The sequence below is a fragment of the Semicossyphus pulcher genome, unplaced genomic scaffold (assembly GCF_022749685.1).
Source record: "Semicossyphus pulcher isolate SPU_LCO1_2020_fin unplaced genomic scaffold, fSemPul1.0.p SCAF_1, whole genome shotgun sequence".
Lineage (NCBI taxonomy): Eukaryota > Metazoa > Chordata > Actinopteri > Labriformes > Labridae > Semicossyphus > Semicossyphus pulcher.
This window is the reverse complement of record NW_027211603.1, coordinates 10,701,452-10,725,125: the sequence shown is the minus strand read 5'-3', so window position 1 is coordinate 10,725,125 and position 23,674 is coordinate 10,701,452. Positions and strand designations below refer to the sequence as shown.

Below are 23,674 nucleotides of genomic sequence, written 5' to 3'. Positions count from 1 at the left end.
TTTCAGTTTTATTAATTATGATAATGTTGATTATAGTTTGCAGATATTGCCTTTAAATATGGATTTACCTAAAAACATAAACATGCAAAGATTTTGCAGATTGCAGAGAAAAGAAAGGTTGACTCTTGATATTTATTTTCTTATTGTTTTATTTTGAAAGGGGCTCTTATATGAATCCATTTGCCTACATTATAAGTATAACCTGTATAATAAGAATATTTGGCTTTTTTTCCCTCTTTACATGATTAAATAATCCTCAAAATAGTTTTCTGTCCGTTGATTATTCGAGTCATTGTCTCAGATTTGGTTACGTAAGAGAAACTGCTGGCTCAGGTGATGAAGCATCAACAAGGTGGAATCATCAGTGATTAAATCAGTTTTAAAATGAATATATAGCCTAGTATTTCCCATACATTTATGCACATTCAATGATTAAAAAAATCTATCTATCTATCTGTAAAGCTACTGTCTCATGAACTAAGTTACAGTAATTTCTCATTACCGAGTCACTCAATCTCCTTGTGTTTGTCTCACTATTAACTGACCAATTGACGATCCCTCAGAAGATGTAACATGATCAAACAACAACAAATGCGTTTCACACAGGCCTTAAATTAGAGGCCATTTGCAATAACAAAAACAGAAATGGGACAGATCTTCCTCAGGATGGGATCAATACATTGCCTGGCAAAGACAACCATCTGTGCCTAATTGTATGCTTTACCTCCTCTTCTGAACACACAATAAGCAACAGGCTGAACGCAGGCCCTCTGACCCAGACTGGGTTTCCAGACGGGGGAAGATTATTTCATTCAACTGGAAAACAACAAGGGGGTGGGGTGGAGAGGGGGTGGTGGGGAGTTTTTTTTTTTTTGCAGATGGAGTGGGCAACTGTTCTTATATGCCCCACCCTGATGAGGATGGGTCACGGATCCAGAGCCAACTGGTGTGTGTGTGTGTCTCCTCTTTCTGCATGTCACATCCCCACTTTAACAGGTATTATACTGGATTAACAAACTGTTCACTGTTTGGTTTATAGACACCTCATAAATCACGCACAAACAATGAACTCATTGTTAGCAGCTTGATGGAGTGTTGGTTTACAGGCACATTCATATTAATGCTTCATAAACATTATAAATGACCATAAATGCATCCTGTTTTTTTCCCTCTCTCGCTCTTTTTTTCTCTCTCTCTGCTGTTATGTCACGACATCAAAAAGTGTCACCCTGACGTTTTAGATGTGATTGCAAGAATTGCAAAGATGTTACTCAGAAATCACTCCTTTTCATGTCTAAAGAAAAAAGAAAAAGAAGAGAAAAGGTGGTGGCGGGGGTCTGATAAAACATTCATGATCACCCGAGTTTGGAGGGTGGACACAGAACCCCTTATTCAGCTCGTGGCGTGCAGTTAAAGCCATTTTATACGCTTGCTCTCCATGTTCTTTGGTCATTGATTTTCTTCTCTGCCCCTTTCCATTACCTGTTGAGATGGGGGGTTTTGCTCTTCTTCAAACACACACACACACGCATACACAATCCTCCCTATCTGTCTCTCTAGCCACTGGCACCCTGGTGTATTTCTCCATCTCCTCCGCCTCCTGTAGCAGGAATGACAGGCCGTGAGGAATGATGGTGGCTGTGTTTGTCATACAGTAGCAGCGAGAAGCAAGGATTTTTAATTGCATTGGAGAATCTTCATTAAAGAGAGCACATGGGGGCGGGAATGGAGGGAGAGGCCTGCATGGGGGCGGCGTCGGGGGGCACTCGGAGCATCGTCATTAGGAGAAGGCACTAGCAGCATAGAAGGGTGGGCCTTCTTTGCATGCACACTGAGAATGCCTGCCGTACCTCGGTCATTTGTAACATAATAAGTGCCAGCACAATGACTGCAATGCGAGAAAGCACACCACAGGGAAGAGAAGGGGGAAGGGAGACAGCATGTCTGTCTAAAAGAGGGACTTTTTTTGTCTTGATTAGAAAGTATAATGAGCCACTAAAGAAACAGGAAAAAAAGAGGATCTCTCCTGAGACTGATGGAAAACAAATTAATCTGGTGATTTGGATTTAATTATTATTTTTCTATTAGTCCAGCATGCAAAGACAGGGACAGCCGTCAGAAGCGAGGAGCTGTGCTTGCATTTATTGATTTTTTTACCCAGACACATTCGGGGAATACAGATTCATCTGCTCTCCTCCCTACACAATCCGCCGTGTGGTTTTCCATTAACACAAGAAGCTTCCAGCAACTGTGAGATGTTTAATTTGAACACCATAAATAGAGCTTAAAACAGTGTTCACACACAAGGAAAGTGGCCTAAGGATGTCTCTTTATGCAATTGAATTAGGCCCTCACTTATTGTTGTGTCCTACATAACAACTATTAAATAAACACCCAATAAATTAAATTACGACTATGTTCTGCTGTATAAGAGGAGTCGAGCGCTATTGTTCCTCTTTGCCTCCAACATCTTACGCCGCTACAGCAGTTGAGTTTAATTTAATCTTTTGTTTTGGATTAATGTAAGAACCCTGCAACCGGACTGTAATTATTCTTCCTCATCCATGTACTAACTTGTCTTTGTAGCATCCTTTCAATACATCAGTAGTCTTCAACACAATGCCGTGCGAGATGTAATGATTTGCAAAGTCAATGATTTGAACTGCCTGTGTGATTAAAGCACAAGGGACCAATTTGCAGCTGCTATATGTAGAATATTGGTGTGCCTGGAGTAGCACTCATATTCTCCCTCGCTGACGTGAAATTCTGCAATTATGCCAGATGAACGCGGTTATTGATTGGTATCCTGCTATCCCTTACTGAAAGAGGTTTGCAGGAAATGTAATTGCAGCGAGTGTGTGTAGACCCAATTGCAGATTTTCTGAAAGCTATGCCTAATGGTATATGGGAATCCGTGTGACAGTGAAATATGCATTTATCCTTCACCTTTGACCCCTGAGATGTCGACAGGAAGCAGGTTCAGGGAAAGTGTATGTATCACAGCCACCCTTGTAATTCTCTGCTTGTAAAAATGTTGTTCTTTTCGGTAAACGCTCACAAAATTAACTCCATAAAAAGCGACTTTGAAGATCAACAAAATAATGTTTTCCATGTGAGCTTGACTGATAAACCCTGCACATTTTAAATGAGCGCACTCCCAGAGTGTTTATTGTGGTGAATGTATCCGAGCAGAACCCTCGGCTGCATGATGTAATACACAGAAGGGAAAAATCATCATAATAGCAGAGTAGTAGAGTGACTCATTCGTTGATGAGGTACATTCACACTGTCATTCAATGAGGAGATGCAGTCAGTGTGCACATGTTGTCAGTGTGTGACCGATAGAGAGACACACAGGGAGGGAGAGAGAGAGCATTAGTATGTTGCTTTTCTGGGAATGAGGAGTCATTTGTGCCAGGAAAAGTGGAGAAACGAGTCCCAGCCCCACAGTGATGCATCCCTCCATGAAGAATTAGATCACAAGCAAATGTCACCCCAACCTGAGCAAAGCCAAATGACCTTGAATCAAATAAAAACACATCTTCTACCCACGTCAGTGTGTACACACGCCGCACAAAATGTCAGCAGATTTTCCATTTGCTAAATCTGCGGCTAAGTGCAGGGGTTTAGCTCAGGTAATCAACCTAGTATTTTCCTCCTAGTCCCGGTGAATATCACCCTGGAGGAACCCTGCTGTTAAACACAGTTTACTACAGTTACTTACTTATAATTTAATCAATTTAGAATAGAGTGGCATGAAATTTCCCTTACTCATAAGGCCAATACTTACCAAGAAAAGGAAAAACACCTGCACACACACATATAAAAGCTGTGATTACTTTCATTTTGTGACAGTTTCTCTTATTCTGCATTTTGAGACAGCAGAAGCTGAGGGGATTTTTCAGGGGAAATTACATTCACAGTTGAATTTCAGGCTTCAGTGCATTACTTTATCATAGTTTACATAAAACAAGCTTTGATTTCTGTCCACTGTAGCTTGCATACATCCTTGACAGTGGTAATACTTTGATAGATAAGTTGCTCTTTTTCTATTACCATCACTGAGCTTTTGCTGTTTCCTCTCCTCTCCGACCCACATAAAAAGCATGATATTAGTTTTTAACATCATGCAGGTGCAACACGGGTCAGTTTGTTTTATTCCTCATTTTCTTACAGCAGTTTTCATGCTCTATTATACATAAAAACACTCACATTACTTGACTAATGCATGGTCATTACCTGGAAAATAAAAAACATTATTGTAATTCCGTCGAGACCGGACCCACTTCTATTAAGTCACCCACTGGTGATTTGTAATGCAAAGGTAAGCTACCTTTTATGGGATTCCACTCAAATGCTAATCCGCAGGAGGCTCTCAGCTCTTATTGACAGACATCATTGTTGGTCAAATCCGTCATCAGTGATGTTGAGTTTCTGCAGGCAGAGCTTTGTTGTGCTTTTTAAGAAGTGGGTTTGATTTGGCAGAGTTCCCTGAAAATTTGGATCAAAGCAGAGAAAAGTAACACTGTTATTAACACAGCAGTGCACTGAAAGTGGAACTCGTAACTAATCGGAAATTAGCTCTGCCTTGTGTTACACCACCAGCTTTTAGTGGGAACGACAACTTTTAAAGAACTCTTGAAAGTGAAAATTTGGCACCTTAATCGACACAAGACACAACCAAAGACAGCTACGGAAGAACTAATCATTTAAAATGTGACACAGTTAGTTGTATAAATAATAGCATCTAGTGCGTCTCCCAGGCTACAGTAGCTCAGAGTGGCTGGAAATTCAGAATTGCACTCGTCATGCTGTTTTAAAAAACCCGACATGATTTCTAAGAACATTTGAACATATTCTGAAAATGAAAGTGTTGCCTGTCTTCTGAAAAACATCAACAAGTGTCTTTCAACTTTTCAAACTATGTATGGAGCGCTTATATAAAATCTTATGTGGTTAAATATAAACAATGCAAATAAATAGTTATGCAAGTGTTTGTGTGTAAGAAAGTTTTTTACAATATAAAATAAAGAATACTAATAAAAGAAAAATTGAATGGTGCTGTATTTTGGTAAAAGAAGAATAGAAAAACAATTACATTATACCTTATATAATGAGCACTTTTGCACCATAATGTACCACTCTTGTATAAAATGACTGTTGTTATCACAACCTGTAGCTGCACAGTGCAGTTTTAGTCTGTGTTGACATATGTTCCATGCCTTAATAATGGCAAAGGCTGCATGAAACACGAGTGGTTTCAACACCCACATGTGACCACATGTGAAGCACATCTTACGTCACACAAAGTACGTGTCTGTAATGATGTGGATACTATAAAAACAAACCTTTGAGAGGGTATATTTGTGCACAAGCAAAGGTGAATATAGGCTTTGGTTTGCCCTCCATGTTGAGTCCCAAAGCTGTTTGTAAGAATAAAAGCAGAGCGAAAACCAGTGCTAATATGTTGCATCAAAATGCCTCCTATGTTCTAATTATAGACCTTAAAGTCTCATTTAAATGCAGAAAAAAAATGTCCACGCATACCATATGAGCTATTTTCAGCTGGAGTGCGTCAAGGCCATCAAAAATCCATCTATTGAACAAGCTTTCATATTTATTCTAGAGGTGTGTTTGAACTGCGTACAGGCTCTAAGAGGTATTATAAAATGTATGAAAAAAGAGCCCCTGCAGATATAATGTCCACATACCTGCTGCTTGTCATCCTCTGCACCCTGTTTAAACCAGAGAATGCATGGAATAAAATGTTTAAGTTCTACTTTTGTGTTTTGGAGACGTGTGTTTTTATTAAGCTTGACCAAACAGTATTATATAGAAGGTGTAACTTGAGCGACAATGTTTCGGTCTTTAATAACGTTCATGTGTGTCAAAGCAAATATGGGGAAAAAATGTAATAGACATAGTTGGCTTAAATTTGCGTCACTTTAATTTATTAATTGAAAAATAACATTTTTCTCTTTGTATTTGAATGTGCGGCAGATTGAACACCATTTTAAACTCTTCACACATTTTGGGTCTGAGTGATTTTGGGCAATTTCTCAGTAAGACAATCGTTAATCCCTCAGAGTAATAACAGCTTGGTTTATCTGAATCATGAGCTGACATTTGCCTCCCAGCCTGGTTATTGAGTGTGTTAGAGTAGTGCATCCCAGAAAAAGAAGAGAAAAATAAAAGCCCTGAAAACCCTGTGTTTAAAGATACGCCTCCTTATAGCGCCCACCAGCACACTCAGATAAATCCCACACTGCTTCAGGTCACTGTTGACATTTTTAATACTCAAACATCAACCGTTAGCTAGGAGGAATTCTGAGGCTTTATAGGAGTTATTAACAAAATCAGGGAGTGCATCTTGACCAAACTATTGGTATCATCTAAAAGGCAGGTGCGCTGGAACCATAAGTAAGCCTAAACCCTATGAGACTAATACACAATGTGTTATCTGAGTGTTTAGACTAACAAATATCTGATATACTGATGTCAAAGGGTACCAACATCTGTCAGTCAGCTGTCACACCTGCGTGTTTGAAAGTTTCATTATGAGTAATGTCTGTTTAATGAACCCTTCAAGTGTGATGGTGCCAAAGAGAACATCATATTCAAAAATAAATGCATGATTTGTTGCACCATAATGATCTAATTTACAATAATACAACTATTTATATGGCCAATTAGAGTTTAGTATCCAGATAGTACAATGTAAACTAAATACACAAGTATTCCAGGAAGCATATATAACATCGCATATACAGTATTCATTTTAAAAATATCTGTATTTTATTAGTGTTTCTGTGTTTGTATTCATTTAATAATTAGTTATTAGTTTATTTGACTTCCAAAATAAATTACTCAACAGGCATTTTGTTTTTAACTGTCGCACATAGCTACTGCTTTTGAAATTTCCACTAGAAAATGCCAACACATATCTAATGAAGATATAGGTCTATCTTCAAACAAGACTAAAGTCTATTAAAAATACTGAATAAACCATATATCACAATGAAATGACGCTAAAAATACAACAAAATAATCTCAGCCATGAGGGTAAGACACGTCGTCAGATTGCTGAAGATGATCTTTTTATTAAGAAGCATCTGAGCGCAGATTTAGGTGGGCCTGTGGGGGTGGTCTTAAGACGGTTTTAGGAAAACAGGCCCTGTGTTAATTAATCGTGGCAGGCCTCTGTTCCTCCTGGCAGTGTGCAGGCAGACATTCTGGCCTGCCCTCAGTGACGCCTGGTCAAAAATAGGGCACCACACAGCACAGTAATGATCACAATGGTGACATCATCTCTGCCTTCAATGTGCTCTCCCCTCAGTGCTCCTCTGAACAAAGAGCAGCAGGCATGCAGGGAGGGAGGCAGATGTCACTTTGTGTCTGGGGAACATTAAGACCAACAAATGTTCTTTGAATCCTCGCAAAAGCCTTTTAGTGGTTGTGTGGAGGAAAACACGGCGTCGCTAAAAAGTCACTAATTGAAAAATAGGCTCCTTCTCTTCTTGAACAAGGGCGGTGATTTCAACGCGTTTGAATTTAAATAAAACGTTTACACTGACGGGTTGTAACAGAGCAAACCTATGGTGGGAGAAGAATGTCCGCAAATAACTCACAAGCATTTTTTTAGACGGTGCCTCTCAAACATGTGACCTAAAGTGTTAACACATGTGGCCCTTCCTTTTTACCATTGTTACTGATCTGTATGCCCCCAATCCTGTGTTTAAAACAGGCAAACAACACACCTTATATCTAGCCTTACTTCAGCATAAAAACTTACGCATTGTCTGTCAATCCCCAAGTGTCCGTGAGCTCATCCAAAAACAGGGATATCGCTCTGTTTGAACACAACTAAACTTCATATTCAGCCTGCTGTTTGATGTTCTACATAATTCCTGAACCTTCAAAATAAAAGTTCCTCTCCTCATAAGAAGGCTCCTGAAAGCAACACATAGGAAACTCCCCCCGGTGACAACATGTGCTTAGTATAAGGTCACTCAACTCTGCTGTGCTGCGTGTTTGTGTCCATGAATCTTCTGTTTGATTCACGCTGGAAATAACTCTCAACCTTCGCCTGGATCTTCCTTCCTAGAGGTTTTTTTTTTCTCTCAGAAGTCATAGACTCTTGCTCACTGAGCTTGTATTGTAGTTCTTCTATGAACCGGCCTTTGTGGCATGCGAGCGTCTCCCACAAACACAGAGAGAGGGAGGAAGGGAGACAGAGAGGGAGAGAGAGAGAGGAAACAGATTCTCAAGACCTGGACGAGCCGTGGGAAAAGAGGGGTCTTGTAGAGGAAAAGCAGAAATGTCTCAGGACATTCCTTTGTGATTACACAGCGCTGGACAAATCCAGACATTCTTGCAGTTATTCTGTGTCTCAAGGAGGAAGTTTGAGTCAATTTCATGAGCAGAGTACGAACATGAACGTCTCAATGTGCTTTAAGCAGTTATAAGATGTTGTCACGATACTTATTGCAGTTTTTATTGCTAATATTACTCATACTTCTACTATTATCATAGCCTTTGCTGCAATAAGTCTGTGTTATCTGTTGTTATTTTTGTTGCTGTGTGTACATCTTCCTGTCTGTCTGTCTCTCCCTCTATCCCACTGTCTTGGCCACCAATGAGCCTGGTTCTGCTTGAAGGAAGTTTTTCCTTGCCACTGTTGCCAATTGTTGCCAAGTGTTTGCTCATGGTAGATTCATGTCGGGTCTCACTAAATAATACAACAAAGAGTACAAAATTTGATTGAGTACAGTTTTGTTTTGTGTGTATTTTTGGAGCCATTCAATATGGGAAACAGTCCAAACCCAGGGGAAAAGTCGTCTATTTGCACACCAGGAAACTTTTTTTTATGCACCTTTCAGTGCGAGACGGCTGGACTAAATCAACAACATCTAAAAGAGACAGGTAGGTATGCATCTGATATCAACGCCTCATGTGAGAGTCGGGCATTGTGTGCTGATCTCAGGTTACATGCCTATGATCTTAGCAGAAGGAGTGAGTCCCCAGTGGAAAAAAAAAAAACAGGCATGTTCCTCCCTTGTCACAGCTAGCATGAATGAGAAACAGCTCCAAGGAATGCTCCATTATCATCCTATCAGCGGCACTGGGGGAGGAGAGCCGTAGCAGTGTGCAGAATCATGTGTCTGAAGGAGGAAGGAGATGGGGGGGTACGGGATGAGTGGTTGGCATTGGCCTACAGACCCGCAATTGGGTTGTGCATCCTCCTCCCCAACTCACCAGACCTTGCACTTCCTCATTTGTCTAGGTCGTGCGTCCTTTTTGTCAGCAATTAATCTGCAGCACCGCCCTCCTATATTTATCCCTTTCACTCTCTCCCTGTTTCTCCTTCACCTCTCGTTCTGCTAGCCTTGGGTAGATTTACACTCAGTTTGATCACTGTTCACCGATGTATACATGCGACTAATAACGGATTGCTCGGGCCTTTTAAGTGCTACATTTTTTCTATTTTTTTTGCCAAGCATGATGAGTATCTCGTTGACCTTCACATTATTATGCATCTGCTGTGCAACAGTGCTCTCGCTCCGCTCCAAACTGACCTTTCAGGACCCCCCACTCGCTTAAACATGAATTCAGTGTGTTACAGCTTTAGTGGTAAATTAATTTCACTCAGCGTGGAAAAAAAAACAATAACATCTTTAATATCTGCTGCATGACAACAAGGAATAAAAGAGTATGTGTTTAGACTTATCTTTGATCAATGCTTCCAGAGGTTTGCTAAATTAGATGTGTTAAAGTATGCAAATCAAATGAATGCAGCTAATCCTGGATTTGCTGTGATGACGGGATCTACAATGCCTTTCAAAGCAATTATTCAAATCAATCTAATTAAACCTGTTGAAATTGGCTTTAATTGCCTCCCTGACTAAACAAACACTAAGTTCTGGCATGCAAATAATAGTGCAGCTCAAATTGCTTCTTCTAAGGAGGTGGAGGGGAAAAGTGTGAGCTACGGCGCACCCTAGTGGCGAAAAGCTTCCACTGGTTTTTACAATGACGTCAGCCCTGGACGGCACTGTGTGTAGTGTCTGCGAGTGTATGTTGTGTGTGCTGTTTTGAAGGCTACCTTTGTTGCATTTGCTCCAGACTCTTTTCAAACCAAGTGGGATCATCATTATCAATGACAGTCGATGGTCAGCGGTTCTTCAGATTCACCTGCAGGTCAGCGACTGTGTGCCTTCAAAAAGAGGGGCTTTTTGTTTAAATGTTTTGTTGCTTCATACATTTAGAGAAATAAACTAAATGCCACCTTTTTTATAATTGATGCCCTTACTGAATGTTATGTTGTTTGCTATGCTTCTGTTAGGTTGTCTCATTAATGCTTAAGTATGTTTCAGGGAGAAACCACAAGTCAGATTTTGTATTCAGTGCATTAATTCTTATGCAATCTGTACCTGGGTTTAATTAGATAGATTAGATATTAGATATTTTTTTACCACTTAAACTATCTAAGGTCTACTGTGCTGATTTCATTTGTCAAATGTCAGATCCTTCTCTCACTCTATCACCATCTAATAAACATCTATCACTATAAATATATAGCTTTATATCTTATATTTATATTATTAAAACAGTCATGTGATCACTGATTTTAACCTGTGTATGGAACTGTCCTCCTACATGGAGAGAAGGAAATGTAGCTTTGCAATGTATGTTGTTTTTATGTCATAAACTATGTCAAAATTGTTAATTTGTATTGTTTTTAATTGTTTGTATTTTAATGTGTGTTTTTTAGATCTTCCTGCTCAGGGACCACAGATGTGAATTAGCTATATATCTTACTCTGGCCCAACAGTTGTGTGGTGCAAATATTGGATGGCTCCACCTCCTTTATTGTGATGTTAACCATCTTTTTCCTTAAAAAAAAACTGAGAGAAGATGACATCATCAGCATTTCCCACAGCCCAAGGTGACATCTTTAAATGACATCATTCTGGACTTTTTAAAACTTAGTAAAGTAGTGGTATATTTGGCAGATTTAACAATAATGAAAATAATAATTTAGGCCCTGTTAGAGTTCATATTTGTTTTCACTTAAAAGTAGTCCCTATGAATGCAGACAGTTTTGATATTTTTTTACCCAGGATTCTTGAGATATCACTCTATGAGATTTCTGACTCCATCCGTATTTGCACTTTTGCTTCTCAAACTTAATTAATAAAAAAAAATGTTTCCCCCCAAAAGCATATTAACTCTTGATAAGCCACATACCTTATCATTTTCATACAAACATTCTCCCAACAAAGGCAGTTTTCACTGTTTTCTGCAGATCCTTTGTCTTCAGGAGGAGCTGCTGCATCTGATGTGTTTTCCGTGTCTATTACCCTCATAAAAAAAACACATTATGTATTTGGCATTTGCTGGGCACTGCTGGAAAGCATGTAAGTAGCTGTAAGCAAAGTTTTCACTTATTAATTTTGACTTGTATTTACAGTGTGTCCCTTGGGGCAGTAATTTTGTAAATGTCAGAATGCCATGATGCATGTCAGACGCATCACATGCCCCAGTTTAGTCAAAATCCATGGTGTGAATGAGATGTTACATGTGAACCTTGAATGTAAAAAATATGTGTGAACATAGCTGATAAAAAATATAAAGCAATTAACTCATAGTTTCTTCTGTCTCTCCTCCAATAGGAAGATGGCTAGTATACGTATACTTTCATCACATTAATTGTATTTTCTACATCCTCACCATTCCAATTTATCTTCTAAATTCACAGACATATATCAATGTGTTGGATGTCATTCATTTTAACTCACCCATTGCTTTGCTGCTCATAGCATTAGGAGGCTGATTAGTGTCATTGATGAGCCACACTGTAAAACAAATTAGTACAAGTTCAGCAATTATGACATAACTTAAGTAAACAAAGAAGTATCATCAGCACATGTACTTAAATATCATAATATAGATGCTCATAATTCACAATGACTGAATGAACCATATGTTAAATAAATGTATTTTTTGTCACTCGCCCTGTTGGCTGTATTTTGTTTATTCTTTGAGGTTTTTCTGCCTTGCTTTTTTAAATAATTTGTTTCTTTTGCTTTTTCCTGTGACGCCCGCTGTGTAAAGCACATTGGCTTTCCTATAGGTATGAAATGTGCTACACATATAATTCTACCTTACCTTGCCTTAAGAAAAGGCTATTTTGATATCAATATTTACCATACTATTCTTAAACCTATACAAATATAGTAACAGTTATGCACTTTAATTTGAGTAAGATTTGAATGCAGGGCTATTACTTAGAATAAAGTATTTTCACACTGTACAATAGCAAAAACTGCACATACCTTCAACACTGTTTGAGTTGGTGGAATTAATCCTCAAACATGAAAATATGATTGTCTTTCTCTGTTAGCCTCATGGTGGCGCTGTGTGGCGTGACATTTCCGAAGCCTCGTGAGGTATGAGGTTTAATTTTATTAGTGCCATAAATGTGTCTTTTCTTTTCGAGGTGCATTAATGTAATAGCTTAACCCCCCAGAAAACGTGTAACACCTTGTGCATAAAGTGATTCAACAACCTGGCAGCAGTATTTTAAACCACTCCCTCCGAGTTAGTGTAAATCACCTGACCCTCTGTGTCCACAGCAGTCAACACAGAGACGCCATCGATCCTGTTGTGTAGAAAGCAAGAAGATTGAAATCAAAGGTGAGGACAAATGCTTATAGTGCGGTGCGTTTAAGTATAAGTTATGCAAAATGTCACCTAGCAACGGAAACTGGACGTTCTAAACGGGCAACAGTCAGCGTTTGAATTAGCTCCACTGACTAGTTCAGCTAACGTAACATTTGAGAACACCAGCTAAAAAATGGCAAGCTATCCAGCTAGCTAGCTTAGAGCTAACTCAGCTGTCAGTCGTGGTAGCAAACAGCTCTGCAGAATCGTCGATAAACAGGGTCAGTGTACTCACTATTCGGTTACCATATTTTTGCGACGTCTATGGGGAATTTTAATATTTCTCCACAGTTATTTTGTAAATGCATAACAAGCAAAACGGCGATTTTATTAAGCTTGTAACGTTATTGTAATGATATGGTTTCTTGTAGCTAACGGAACGTTAAGTTAGCTGCGGAAGTTAACCCGTGTTTGTGGTTTAGGGAGGAGAAATTTAAACAATTATCCATCAACAAATCATCTAAAGGTGGGAGGTAAAGAGACAAAGGAGGCAGAATAATGTTGCCTTGCGTCGAAAACACAAGTCGTGTCAAGTTAAAGTCGGTGACTAAACAGTCCTGCTGCTTTGGAACGTTTAATGTTAAGGCTCTAACTTACCGTTGTTGTTATTAATTGATACTGTATTAATGAAGGGCTGGGCAATATGACAATATATATCGTCAAAAGAATGTGAAGATGTCGATCGTATTTGGGTTTTTTATTAATATCATCTCTCGTAATGTCACAAAACCAGCGGCTAATCTGCTTTACGGCTATTTTTACGTCATTTTGACCATGCTTTATGTTCTAAGCCTTGCACGTGGCCAGGTAAACATGGTAAACATGGACATTAACGTGCAGAAAAGGACTCAGGCTCAGCCCAAAGGGAAGACGGAAATTTCAGGCATTTAATTCACACAGGTTTATCCCTAAATATCCTATTTCGTGATATAGGATTTTGGCCATATCGCCCAGCCCTAAGCATGGTCAGTTACACGTCTTGTAGTCAGATGTCAGTGCTTTAGTTTGTTGCCTAAACCTGGTCTGGATTATCGCAATCTAATAAACAAACAGCAATGCAACAAATCATACCCTCCTGAGTGTTATAATGCTCATTTTTAATTGGATGCTGTTTAATAATAGGCGTTGATTCAACTTTAGGGTCATTAAGGAGGCTGTGGTTTGTGGTGCTGATCAGCTGCATTACCCTCATTAACCTAGATGGGTTAGACAAAACATAAGAAACACCTCTCTGTCTGAGGGGGAAAAAAATTCAACACTACAACAAGCCACATCCTCCACAATGACAATGTTGAACATTTAAAACTTTGAAGGTAGAATTAATTGCAGACTTAAGTGGATTTTTAGTAGATTGGTGCCTTATTTCACTTGTATCCCAGGAGACATGACACTTGCAGTTTATTACAAGGCAATAAAAAGCAGCAAATGGGACTTTTTTTCAACTAGTAATAAACCTCAACAACAAAGTATGAACCATGACTGGCAACATCTTTTGTTTATCTCTCCTGCTTTTTTCGTCTGTGTCCATCACACTACTTTGTTTATTGTCTCGTAACAAGGCATTATTGTTCCCCTTTAAACCAGTACCATTTTTGTTGCTAGTGGTTTAAAAGATTCTGAGCTGTGTTGTGGGTACCTTTTCCTGTTATCTGGCCTTATTTATTGCTGGTCATTTCAGTTTGACAGGCTGCTGGCTTGCAGGACTATCTTTGACCACAGGTGCTGTAGCTAAAGTCCATGGATCCATATCCATACTGGGGAGTAACTCGTACTGTAACACCTTATGTCAGAAACTCTCAACCCTCCCTTTCAGGTCTTCATGTGCATTTGGCTTTCAGCTAATACAACAAAAGCACTTAGATTTACTTAGACTTAAAAAATTAGAATGTTATATTTAATTGACTCTGCTTTTTTTGTTGCATTTAGTAGGGAAGATTTGTTTACTTAGACACGCTGCTCATAGTGATTCTGCTTGCTTCATGAAAGTGTCATGTTGATGTGACAGAGTTCATAGTCCCAAAGATAGGCACTGCAACTTTGATACCGAGTTCAGGAAGCAGCATGGTGGCAAAATTTAGTGTTTACAGTCACACTGTCACGTGCACTCTACAAACAAATCAAACATGCTCACACGCCCCAACCAAGCTTGTTGCATCCCACATCGACACGTTACGGGCCCTTTAACTGTCTGTGTTGCAAGGTGTAAACTTGTATGATGCATTTGTGAGCAAGTTCTTCCTGCTTCCTGCCAGCACATCTCAACTATATCTCTGGATTTATCCTCTTTATATCGCAACAGGTAATTCGTGATGGACTCCAGATCGCACAGACTTCCTTTTTGTCTGTCCAGCTCGAGGCCGTCGTATACATCCAGTCCATCAGTCTCCTCCTCGTCACTGGGCTCCACCAGGTTGTACAACAGGGAGTCAGTGCTGAATAATGACCGTTTTCCGAGGACATCATCATCTTACAAATCAGACCTGGAGCAGCAGGTAGGCTGGCATTGAGATGTTTGATCATTTAATATTTAAAAATGCTACACACCCTACTCTATACATCTCCCCACAGCATGTGTTGTTCAGATGGACTATATCTCTCCCTTCGTTTACTGTTTTGGTCCTGGTGTCCTTGCTGTTTCTAGTTACTCATTAACTTGATATACTTTTTGGTATGAGTTTGTTTTATAGCTGTCATTGTAGAAGAACATCAGCTTTATCTAATCCAGCCTTGCATGCAAAGGTCAAATATCATAAAAATATCAGCTTGATAAGTTCTAGTTTAGCCAAGAGCAACGATAACAACAACTGCAACTTTCAGATCCAGGCCTTCCCACTGTTTCTGTGTCATTACACGTAGGGCTTTAGTCATCTCTCTTCTGGTGTATTCCAGAGAGAGGGCATTAAAGTAATCTCTTTTCTTACTGGTTCCCCTCGGAGCATGTTACAGTAGCTAACTACGTATATCAGTGGTGCATCAGCAGACACTTTGGAGGTCTTTTTATAGGGCAGCCTAGATTCCTTGGCACACGTGTGTATTTCAGTCCTGCTGCTCTTAGGGGCCGTTTCAAAAGATAATGTTACTGTTGGCTTGGGCCCTCTCTAGTTGTTCCTGTTCTTTCCAGAAGAGTCCATGTTAGGTGAAAAAAGACCCAACAAAGCACTCACTGTCCATGGTTTAATTTATTATGGGGATACTGATGTGAGCACCAATTTAAGCCATCCTCCTAAAATAGTATCTATATTAGTTTCCTTTCAGTGTGGGTCTCATGAATGTTTACTGTGAATTAGAATGTGAATTTTGACAAGCATTTGAATATCGTAAATATATCCATTCTGTATAATCTGTTACATATATAGATTTGAATTTATATTGAAGTCTTCTCTTTCCCTGCTCTTAAGTTCCCTAACACAATATGAAAAGTGTGAAAATGTTTGCATATGTGTCACACCAATCGCCTGTGCTAGTAGATCATGAAATGCTAACGAAATGGAGAACAGCTTTTCGAAACATAGCTCCGTAGCGCCACTAAAGAGTCAGTGATTTTTCTCACTAGTAAAAGACAGGATGATAACTTATTTTATTATAATTAAGTACATATCCTCCCAGGCATGCGTACTAACTACTCCTGCGTTTTCTGCCATCTCTTGTTTTTTAAGAACTCTCGTCTCCTGAGGTCATCCAGAGACTACAGCAGCTCTGACAGTCGCTCCAGCAGCTGGAAGTTGCCCTCTTCTCTGACATCCTCCAGCAGATCTTATGATCGCCCGTGGGCTGAGTCCTCTCTCAGCAGCAGGAGCAAACCGGTACTGGAGCTCTACTTTTCGCAGTTTGTTTATTGCAGGCAAAATACAGCCTGGTCTAACTTATTTTTTTAAAACTTTAAACAGACGTTGGAGGATTATTTATGAATAATGTCAATATAATAATATATAAAGTAAAAATATATTTTTGAATGTGTTTCTTCATTTTCCCAGAGTGATTCTGAGGCGAGGCTGGGGATGCGATCAGTTCTGTTGAACGCCAGTGATGATGGCGACTCTAAACGGGCCAAACTGTCATACAGCAACAGAGGACTGTACTCAAGAACGCCCAGCACCTCCGCCACAGGATCCACCTATTCCAGTAATGGGCTGAGCAGTGGCAGAGGTACATAAAATCAGACTTGTGGAGATCAAAGGGAAACATTTTTTAACCTGTATCCTCTTGTTTTGATGTGGGAAGGACGTGTTAAGATCCAAGACACAGACAATACTGGGTATTAATCTTATAGCTCTTATAAGTAAAATGTCAGCTGCTAAAGCAAAGTGTGCAGAGGAACCTGGCCTTGAGTTATACTGGTGCCCATGTATGCAAACCTTTGTTGTGATGTTGCAACAATGCAGCAACAGTCTGATGTGGAAAGAATCTGCAGCTTTTCAAAAAGTTACGACCTTATTAAGTGTCTTAACCTCAGGTGAAGTTGTTGCATGACACATCCTTTATACTCCAGGTTGCAATAGCTGTTTGGAAATTCAGATTTCAGCGAGTTACTTTCTAAGTTGTGGGGAAAAATCAAAACTTTGAAATGCTGTTGTGTTATTGCCAAAATCACAGTTTTAAGAAGCTAAATAATATATTGATTCCAATTTTTTATCTTTGGTAAATGTGGATATTACTCTATTGTATTTATATAAATGCATATGTAGACTAATTTTGTGTGTTTTGAAGTCAATTTCTGATCATGACCCCCTGCAAACCTGAGAACAGTTTTCTTGTACTCTTTTCTGAACAGGCACAGGTGAAACGCAAAGTGGCACGTATGATTCATCACGGAGCTCATACCGTTTACTCTCAAGGCCATCATCTTCCTCCTCAAATCCCCTGTTGTCCAGGAGAGAGCTGGAGACAAAGACCGAGCCCAGTCTCTCAGGTTTGGGAGAAAGAAGAAATAGGACTCCTGGATTGGCTTCCTCATTGTGTAAGCACATATGGAGATGTAATTAACACACAGAGAACACCACCTTTTCTAGATGTATTGTGACATCCTGTGACATCTACAACCCCCCACACACACATTCTAGAACAATGGGCAAGCACATAGATATTCTAATGTTGAATTGTTAGTTGTTTTTCTGCAGGGAACATGGAACCGTGAGAACTTTTCTGATCAAAATACATACTAGATCACTACCGGACCCAATATATGCTTCTGAGGTTTTGCACAGAATTGGTACCAAAGCTGAGATGTCCAACCATGAGGTCTGCAGCTAGGCAAGACAACATCATAAATGCCTTGCCTTTACAAAACTCCAGCTAACAAAATCCAAACAAAACTGGTGTTAAAGATGTTTAATCAATTTACCACTCTAGCCAAAAACACCAAAGGCTAACTAGCCACCAAAATGTCCAGGGACATGTGCCAACACAAAGAGGACCCTGCTACACAAATACCCTGTTCCCACCAAAATTAGCATGTTGACGTGAGTTTTTCAGACCCGGGAAGACCTGCTAATAAATGCAGATTGTCTCTTTTCCCATTGGAGTATACTCCTTTCAGGCTCTTTTCTGCTGCATCACCATCTGACGTCAGAAAACGTTCCGGAAACAGGGTTAGAAGCATGCAGGCCAGTGATGATGTTACGGTGGTTAGGTCTTTATTGTGTCTATTACTCATTCAGTCTACTTATCAAACTCGGCGCCGACAAATTTGGAACAATGTTCGAGCGCTGCTTGGACCGAGATGGGCGGAATTTGAGATGACAAGGAGTCCGTCAATGCACTGCGCCGAAAAGGGGATGGAGATTAGTGTGTCAACCCAGGTTTTGTGTTCCCTTAATTGCAGAACGGAGCGGAGGCGATAATTACCCAGGTCTACTGCAGAGTCATTTGACTCGGGTCTGAATGCTGATTGTAACCTTTCCCACTAAGCAAAAAAGCCAAGTGTTAGCGGGTTTTTTGACCAGTGGGAAACCGACTATACAAAGCTCCCCCCAAACAAAACCCAAGAGTATGTTTGTTTGCATTCAACACTACACTCATCCATACACTGCATTCATGACTCACCCAGCTAATTTACATAATAATATTAATTTAATCTGTACTTTTACATGTTGTTAAAACAGTATTTCATGTGTGATCCCCTTCTTTGTCACTGACTTTGAGCCGGTTCTTGACAGTATTGTTACATACAAGCTTATCACTCATAATCTGCCCTTCTCTTCCCTTATTACAGATCAGACTGACAGGATGACCTCCACATATGCACAGGGAGCTCGGCCTAAAGAGACTGCCTACTCTCCCTCCTCCCCCTCCTCTTCCTCTTCTTACTCCCCCTCCACTGTGAGAGAAATCTCCCTAAATCGTCCCCTCTCATCTTCCACCTCACACCGATCATCTCCTCTGCTGCGTGACTTCAGCAACAACAGAACCACAGCCCGCTTCTCAAACGGCTCATCAACCCTCCACTCGTCTCAGGAACAAGCTGGAAACCCTGAATCCTCCTCAAACATGTCCTCCTCTTACTCTACCCGCACCCCCTGGTATGCAACCCCCCCAGCCCGACCGGAGGCCACGCTCCCTCCAAGGCCGGCCCCAGAAGGTGGAGAGTCAGACAGCCGTAGCTCCACTCGACGTCTTTTGTCCCGTCTCTTTTCACGGCGCTCCAGTCAAGACTCCTCTAGCGGTGCTTCTAGTGTTCGCTCCCTTGATGACGACACTCCGTCGACCGGAGGAGAGTCTGTGGACAGTGACGAGCCTGACACCGCAGGATCAGACGCAGCCTTGGGTGGCCTCAGGAATCGTAGAGCAGATCTCGCACCTATCCAGGAAAACAACAATGATGGCTATCGTAGTGGCCTCGCTCGGCCCAGAATGGCTTCGTGGAGAGAGCCTGGCGTTGGCAGTAGTAACAACACCAGCAGCGGAGGAGGCAGCAGCTACTCCTGGCTCTCCTCCTCCCTCCGGGGCCGCTGCCCTCCACTCCTCGCCCGCCTTAGAAGACACGCCAGGGACGAGAGTGCACACTCTGCAGCAGGCTCAGAAGGAGTATACAGCCAACCACAACATTTACTGAGAAGGTGGGATGACCTCGAGCATAAAACATCACAGGATGATGATGAAGATGAGGAGGAGGAGGAAGAGGAGGATGAGGAGGAGGAGGAAGAAGGAGCAGTTGGTTTAGAAGCATTTGGAGCCGATCGCCCCAGCAGACTGGAGGATGAAACGTTACCAGAACTTGAAAATACCTCGGTTGGATTTTCGCCACACCGCAGAGCCGGAGCGTATGAACCCTCCTCTAGGGGTCCTTTGGGTCCTTTGGGTGCTGTCGACAGCCAGCTGGAGGGGCAGAGGGAGAAGCAGCTTTCCAGTGGGGATCAAGAGAAGCTGCGCAGGATCAAGGAGAGGTAATCTTCCACATAATGTACAATTATAACTTTTAACCTTTTAGATAAACGTATTAATAAGTAAAGGGCTTGAATTCCTGTCTCATTAGGAGTTAGATAACATGAATATGTCTCTTTTGCCTGCCGGCTACCAATACTGATACCTGAATTTACAGATCAGCTGATACCCAGTAACGATTCTATATCCTTAAAGGTATAATCTCGAAGATTTTCATTGAAATAAATGTCTGTTAAGTCACTATCTACTGCCGAATGAGATAGCACAATGGTGATTGAGCCGATGGCCCACTGATGAAAGCCTTTACATTTACAGCATATAGTATTATTACAGACTTTGTGTCTGTGGCAACTTTCGGGGAAAAAGTCTCAAGCGGCGCCCAGTTAGTGGCGCGTTTTCCATCACCCAGCAGTGGTTGGTCTGCCAGAGAGGGTAGGCGGAGCTAAGCGGCTGCTTTTCCGCTCTCTGCAAGTGTTGCGAGTAAACAGTAATCTACTATGGCTGAACAAACAAAGAAAAGATCGATGACTACAGATACAACTTCAACAATAAGTGAAAATCCAAAGAAAAAGAAACAAACTCGACGCTCAGATGAAGGCAAACATTCTAAAAAGGAAAGCGACCGTCAGCGAGGAAAATCAAGAGTTACAACCGGAGCCAACCGTGGACGTCTGGTTATCTTGGACGTATGCCCCTGTAATTGTCCGCCAAAGAGAACGCAACTGAGAACTTCGAGATTATATCTTTAATTTAGCCATTAAAATAACAGCTTTATACTAACCCACCCTTTGTGGATGTGATTTGTTTGCTGTCATTGCTGTATGGACTTATGGCATAAATTCATGAAACTATTTTTTTCCTGGCTAATAAATGACTGCATCAACGCGGTTCATAAACTGACATACCCGCCTCTATCCAATCCCACTATTTAGGCTGTATCGGAGGCATTTCTGATATTGATATGGGTATTGTAACAACCCTAGTAATATTGGTGTAAGATGTGTTTAAACTAGCTTAGGGGTACCATTTAAAAGCCTGAAACACTTTCATTTACATGTTTCATCTTGAGAATTTAACATCTCATAACAAGATGTTCTGGGAGAGTTGAGCCTCATTAATCACAAATAGCTCATTCAGAATTTATAAATGTATCTCAGATATTAAAACAGATTAATCTGTGCTGTAATTTTTTCCTCCTTTTTCCTAATTAATAGAAATGTACATCATATCCTAGCAGTTAAAGCAGGCAGCTTTGATAAAGTCAGATAGGTAGGCCAAAACGTATGGACTCTTGGACTGAGAGGACTTTTGGACATTCATACTGCAAAAATAGTATTGAAGATGTACATGTGGAAATATTTAGTTAGTAATAAAGTATCATTTTCTATATGTCAAATGGAAGTTGTGAAAAATGTGTACTGTAACAGCAGTAGATCTAAACCTCCTTCTCTCCTGCGTCAGACTGCTGCTGGAGGATTCTGACGAGGAAGAAGGCGACCTGTGCAGAATCTGTCAGATGGGGGAGGAATCGACCTCCAACCCCCTGATTCAGCCCTGTCGCTGCACAGGCAGCCTGCAGTACGTCCACCAGGACTGCATCAAGAGGTGGCTTCGCTCCAAAATAGGCTCAGGTAAACACAAACCCCTTACTTGGCTGCAGATTTAACTTTAAAGCACATGTTGTCAATGTGTTTGTTTTTCTTTCAGGCACAAACCTCGAGGCCATCACAACATGTGAACTCTGCAAACAGAAACTGCGTCTGAACATAGACAACTTTGACATTCAGGAGTTATACAGGACACATGTGCAAGTGAGTCACCATTTTGGGTTATCTTTAATTGTATGGAAATTTCTGGATAAAATATGGAGCAGTTAACTGAAAGGTCTTTTTTTTTTCTTGCTTCACAGTCAGAATATGACGAGTTCATCAGCAGCGGTCTGTATCTGGTGGTGCTGCTGCATTTCTGTGAGCAGAGATTCTCTGATGTCCTGGGAGCAGTCGATGCAGCTGGGGTAAGAACTCGCGCTCACACACACTTACACAGTAGATTTACCTATAAATTCATTACAATTTTCTTTTCAATGTTTGCTGAAAAAGCTATTTGTATTTTGTCGCTGTCAGATTATGTTACAGTGGGCAGGACTTTTTGTTGTTGTGTACTCGTGTCCACACAGCCTTTCTACACATTAAACCACAGACACTCCCGTAAATCAGATTTTACACAATTTGAAAGTGTTTCAATGTTGATATGTGGTAGAAAAACGTCTTCCCCTTCTCACCCAGTTGTTCAACCTGGTGAGAATTCTTCATGAACACATGGACAATCTTGAAAGTATGTTTCTCTACCTCTCTCTCCTGTGCCAATGTCTTGATTTGCTGCAAGTGAGCAATAATCTGAAATGTTTTAAAGCTACCAGCTTTATACTCTGGGCTTAACTTTGAGCAGTGGTTGCCAGGTTGGGACCCAGGAATCAGCTTTTTGTTGCCAAAACTGAAAATATGGTTGCCATATTTTTACTTTTAAGATAATGTGCTATTATGTGCCAGCTTTTAATAAATCTGTGGCATAAGAAGCTTACTACACACACTAACATCTGAAGTGTTTACAATTTACAATTTACAGTACAACCTCCATGTCTGGAATGCAAAATACTAGTAGTGCAGCGGTTGCCTGGTTCCAGCTCCTACTCTTACATCACTAATAAAAATGATAAAAATCACTATAATAATGAATATTTTTTGGAGGTGCGCATTTTGCTGTTCCTATTTTCAACCATTACTGTCGATGTAGATCAGTCACTTGTCTACAGTTATATTTATGTGGCTGCAGAATTTAACTCTGTCTCTGGATTGCAGTTCCTCATGGGGAAAGTGACGACGAGATCCGAGACAACAGACCGTCTATCGACTTCTCTGACCTGGACGACGATCTTGAAGAGGAGTACTAATTGTGTGAAAATGGTGCAGCGAGGGTAAAAACAAAAAGTGGGTCAGGGGATCTGAAGTTGCAGGGGGGCTCCATCATGCCATATGGTAGCTCACCCAGTTCTCGCACATGCTTCGACATCGTCATAATTATCTGAATTGCAGCAGCAGTTAGAAATGCCGCGTGCACAGGATGTCTCGCCTTTGTGGCTTTTGCAGATATGCAAACTTGAAATGAACTATTGCGTTAAATATTTATGTTAATACCACCACATTTCTGTTTCAATGAGAGTGCACTTTATTCAATGATAAAAATAAAAATGCAAGTCTTTTTAACTGTTATACCACAAGTGCTTTAATGTTCAAAGAGAAAGCAGAAAGGCATAGAAGGACAACAGAGTGTTGATCTTAAATTGTGATTGTGGGAGAAGATAAAAAAAAAAAAAAAAGTGGTGATTATTCCTTTTGTCTTTGTTCCTCTCTTTATTTTGTCACTGGGAATATGTTGAATTCCCCCCATCAAGGATTTCCTTCATCTTTGTTCCAGTGTTTGAAATGCTTTATGTCTGTAAAAATTCAGTTTCTTGCCTTCAATTTTGGGAATAAAGATTTAATGCAGACTGCCCCTTCTGTTCAGTCGTCTC

At 40.5% G+C, this 23,674-nt stretch overlaps 1 protein-coding gene across 3 annotated transcripts; it reads left to right on the top strand.

Moving 5' to 3' along the window:
* The first annotated feature begins 12,617 nt into the window (after window positions 1–12,617).
* Window positions 12,618–23,650, top strand: marchf7 (membrane-associated ring finger (C3HC4) 7). 3 transcript variants are annotated; one of them, XM_069663719.1, is made up of 11 exons: window positions 12,618–12,696; window positions 15,023–15,215; window positions 16,380–16,526; window positions 16,698–16,869; window positions 17,495–17,680; window positions 18,935–20,105; window positions 21,565–21,734; window positions 21,811–21,914; window positions 22,013–22,117; window positions 22,389–22,437; window positions 22,962–23,650. In XM_069663719.1, the coding sequence occupies exons 2-11, from the start codon at window positions 15,033–15,035 to the stop codon at window positions 23,051–23,053; spliced, it is 2,379 nt and encodes a 792-aa protein (XP_069519820.1). In that variant the 5' UTR covers window positions 12,618–12,696; window positions 15,023–15,032; the 3' UTR covers window positions 23,054–23,650. The 3 variants fall into 3 exon arrangements, with proteins under 3 accessions (XP_069519820.1, XP_069519828.1, XP_069519811.1); XM_069663727.1 differs by lacking the exon at window positions 22,389–22,437; XM_069663710.1 differs by having other exon boundaries at window positions 22,389–23,049.
* Window positions 23,651–23,674: the final 24 nt, after the last annotated feature.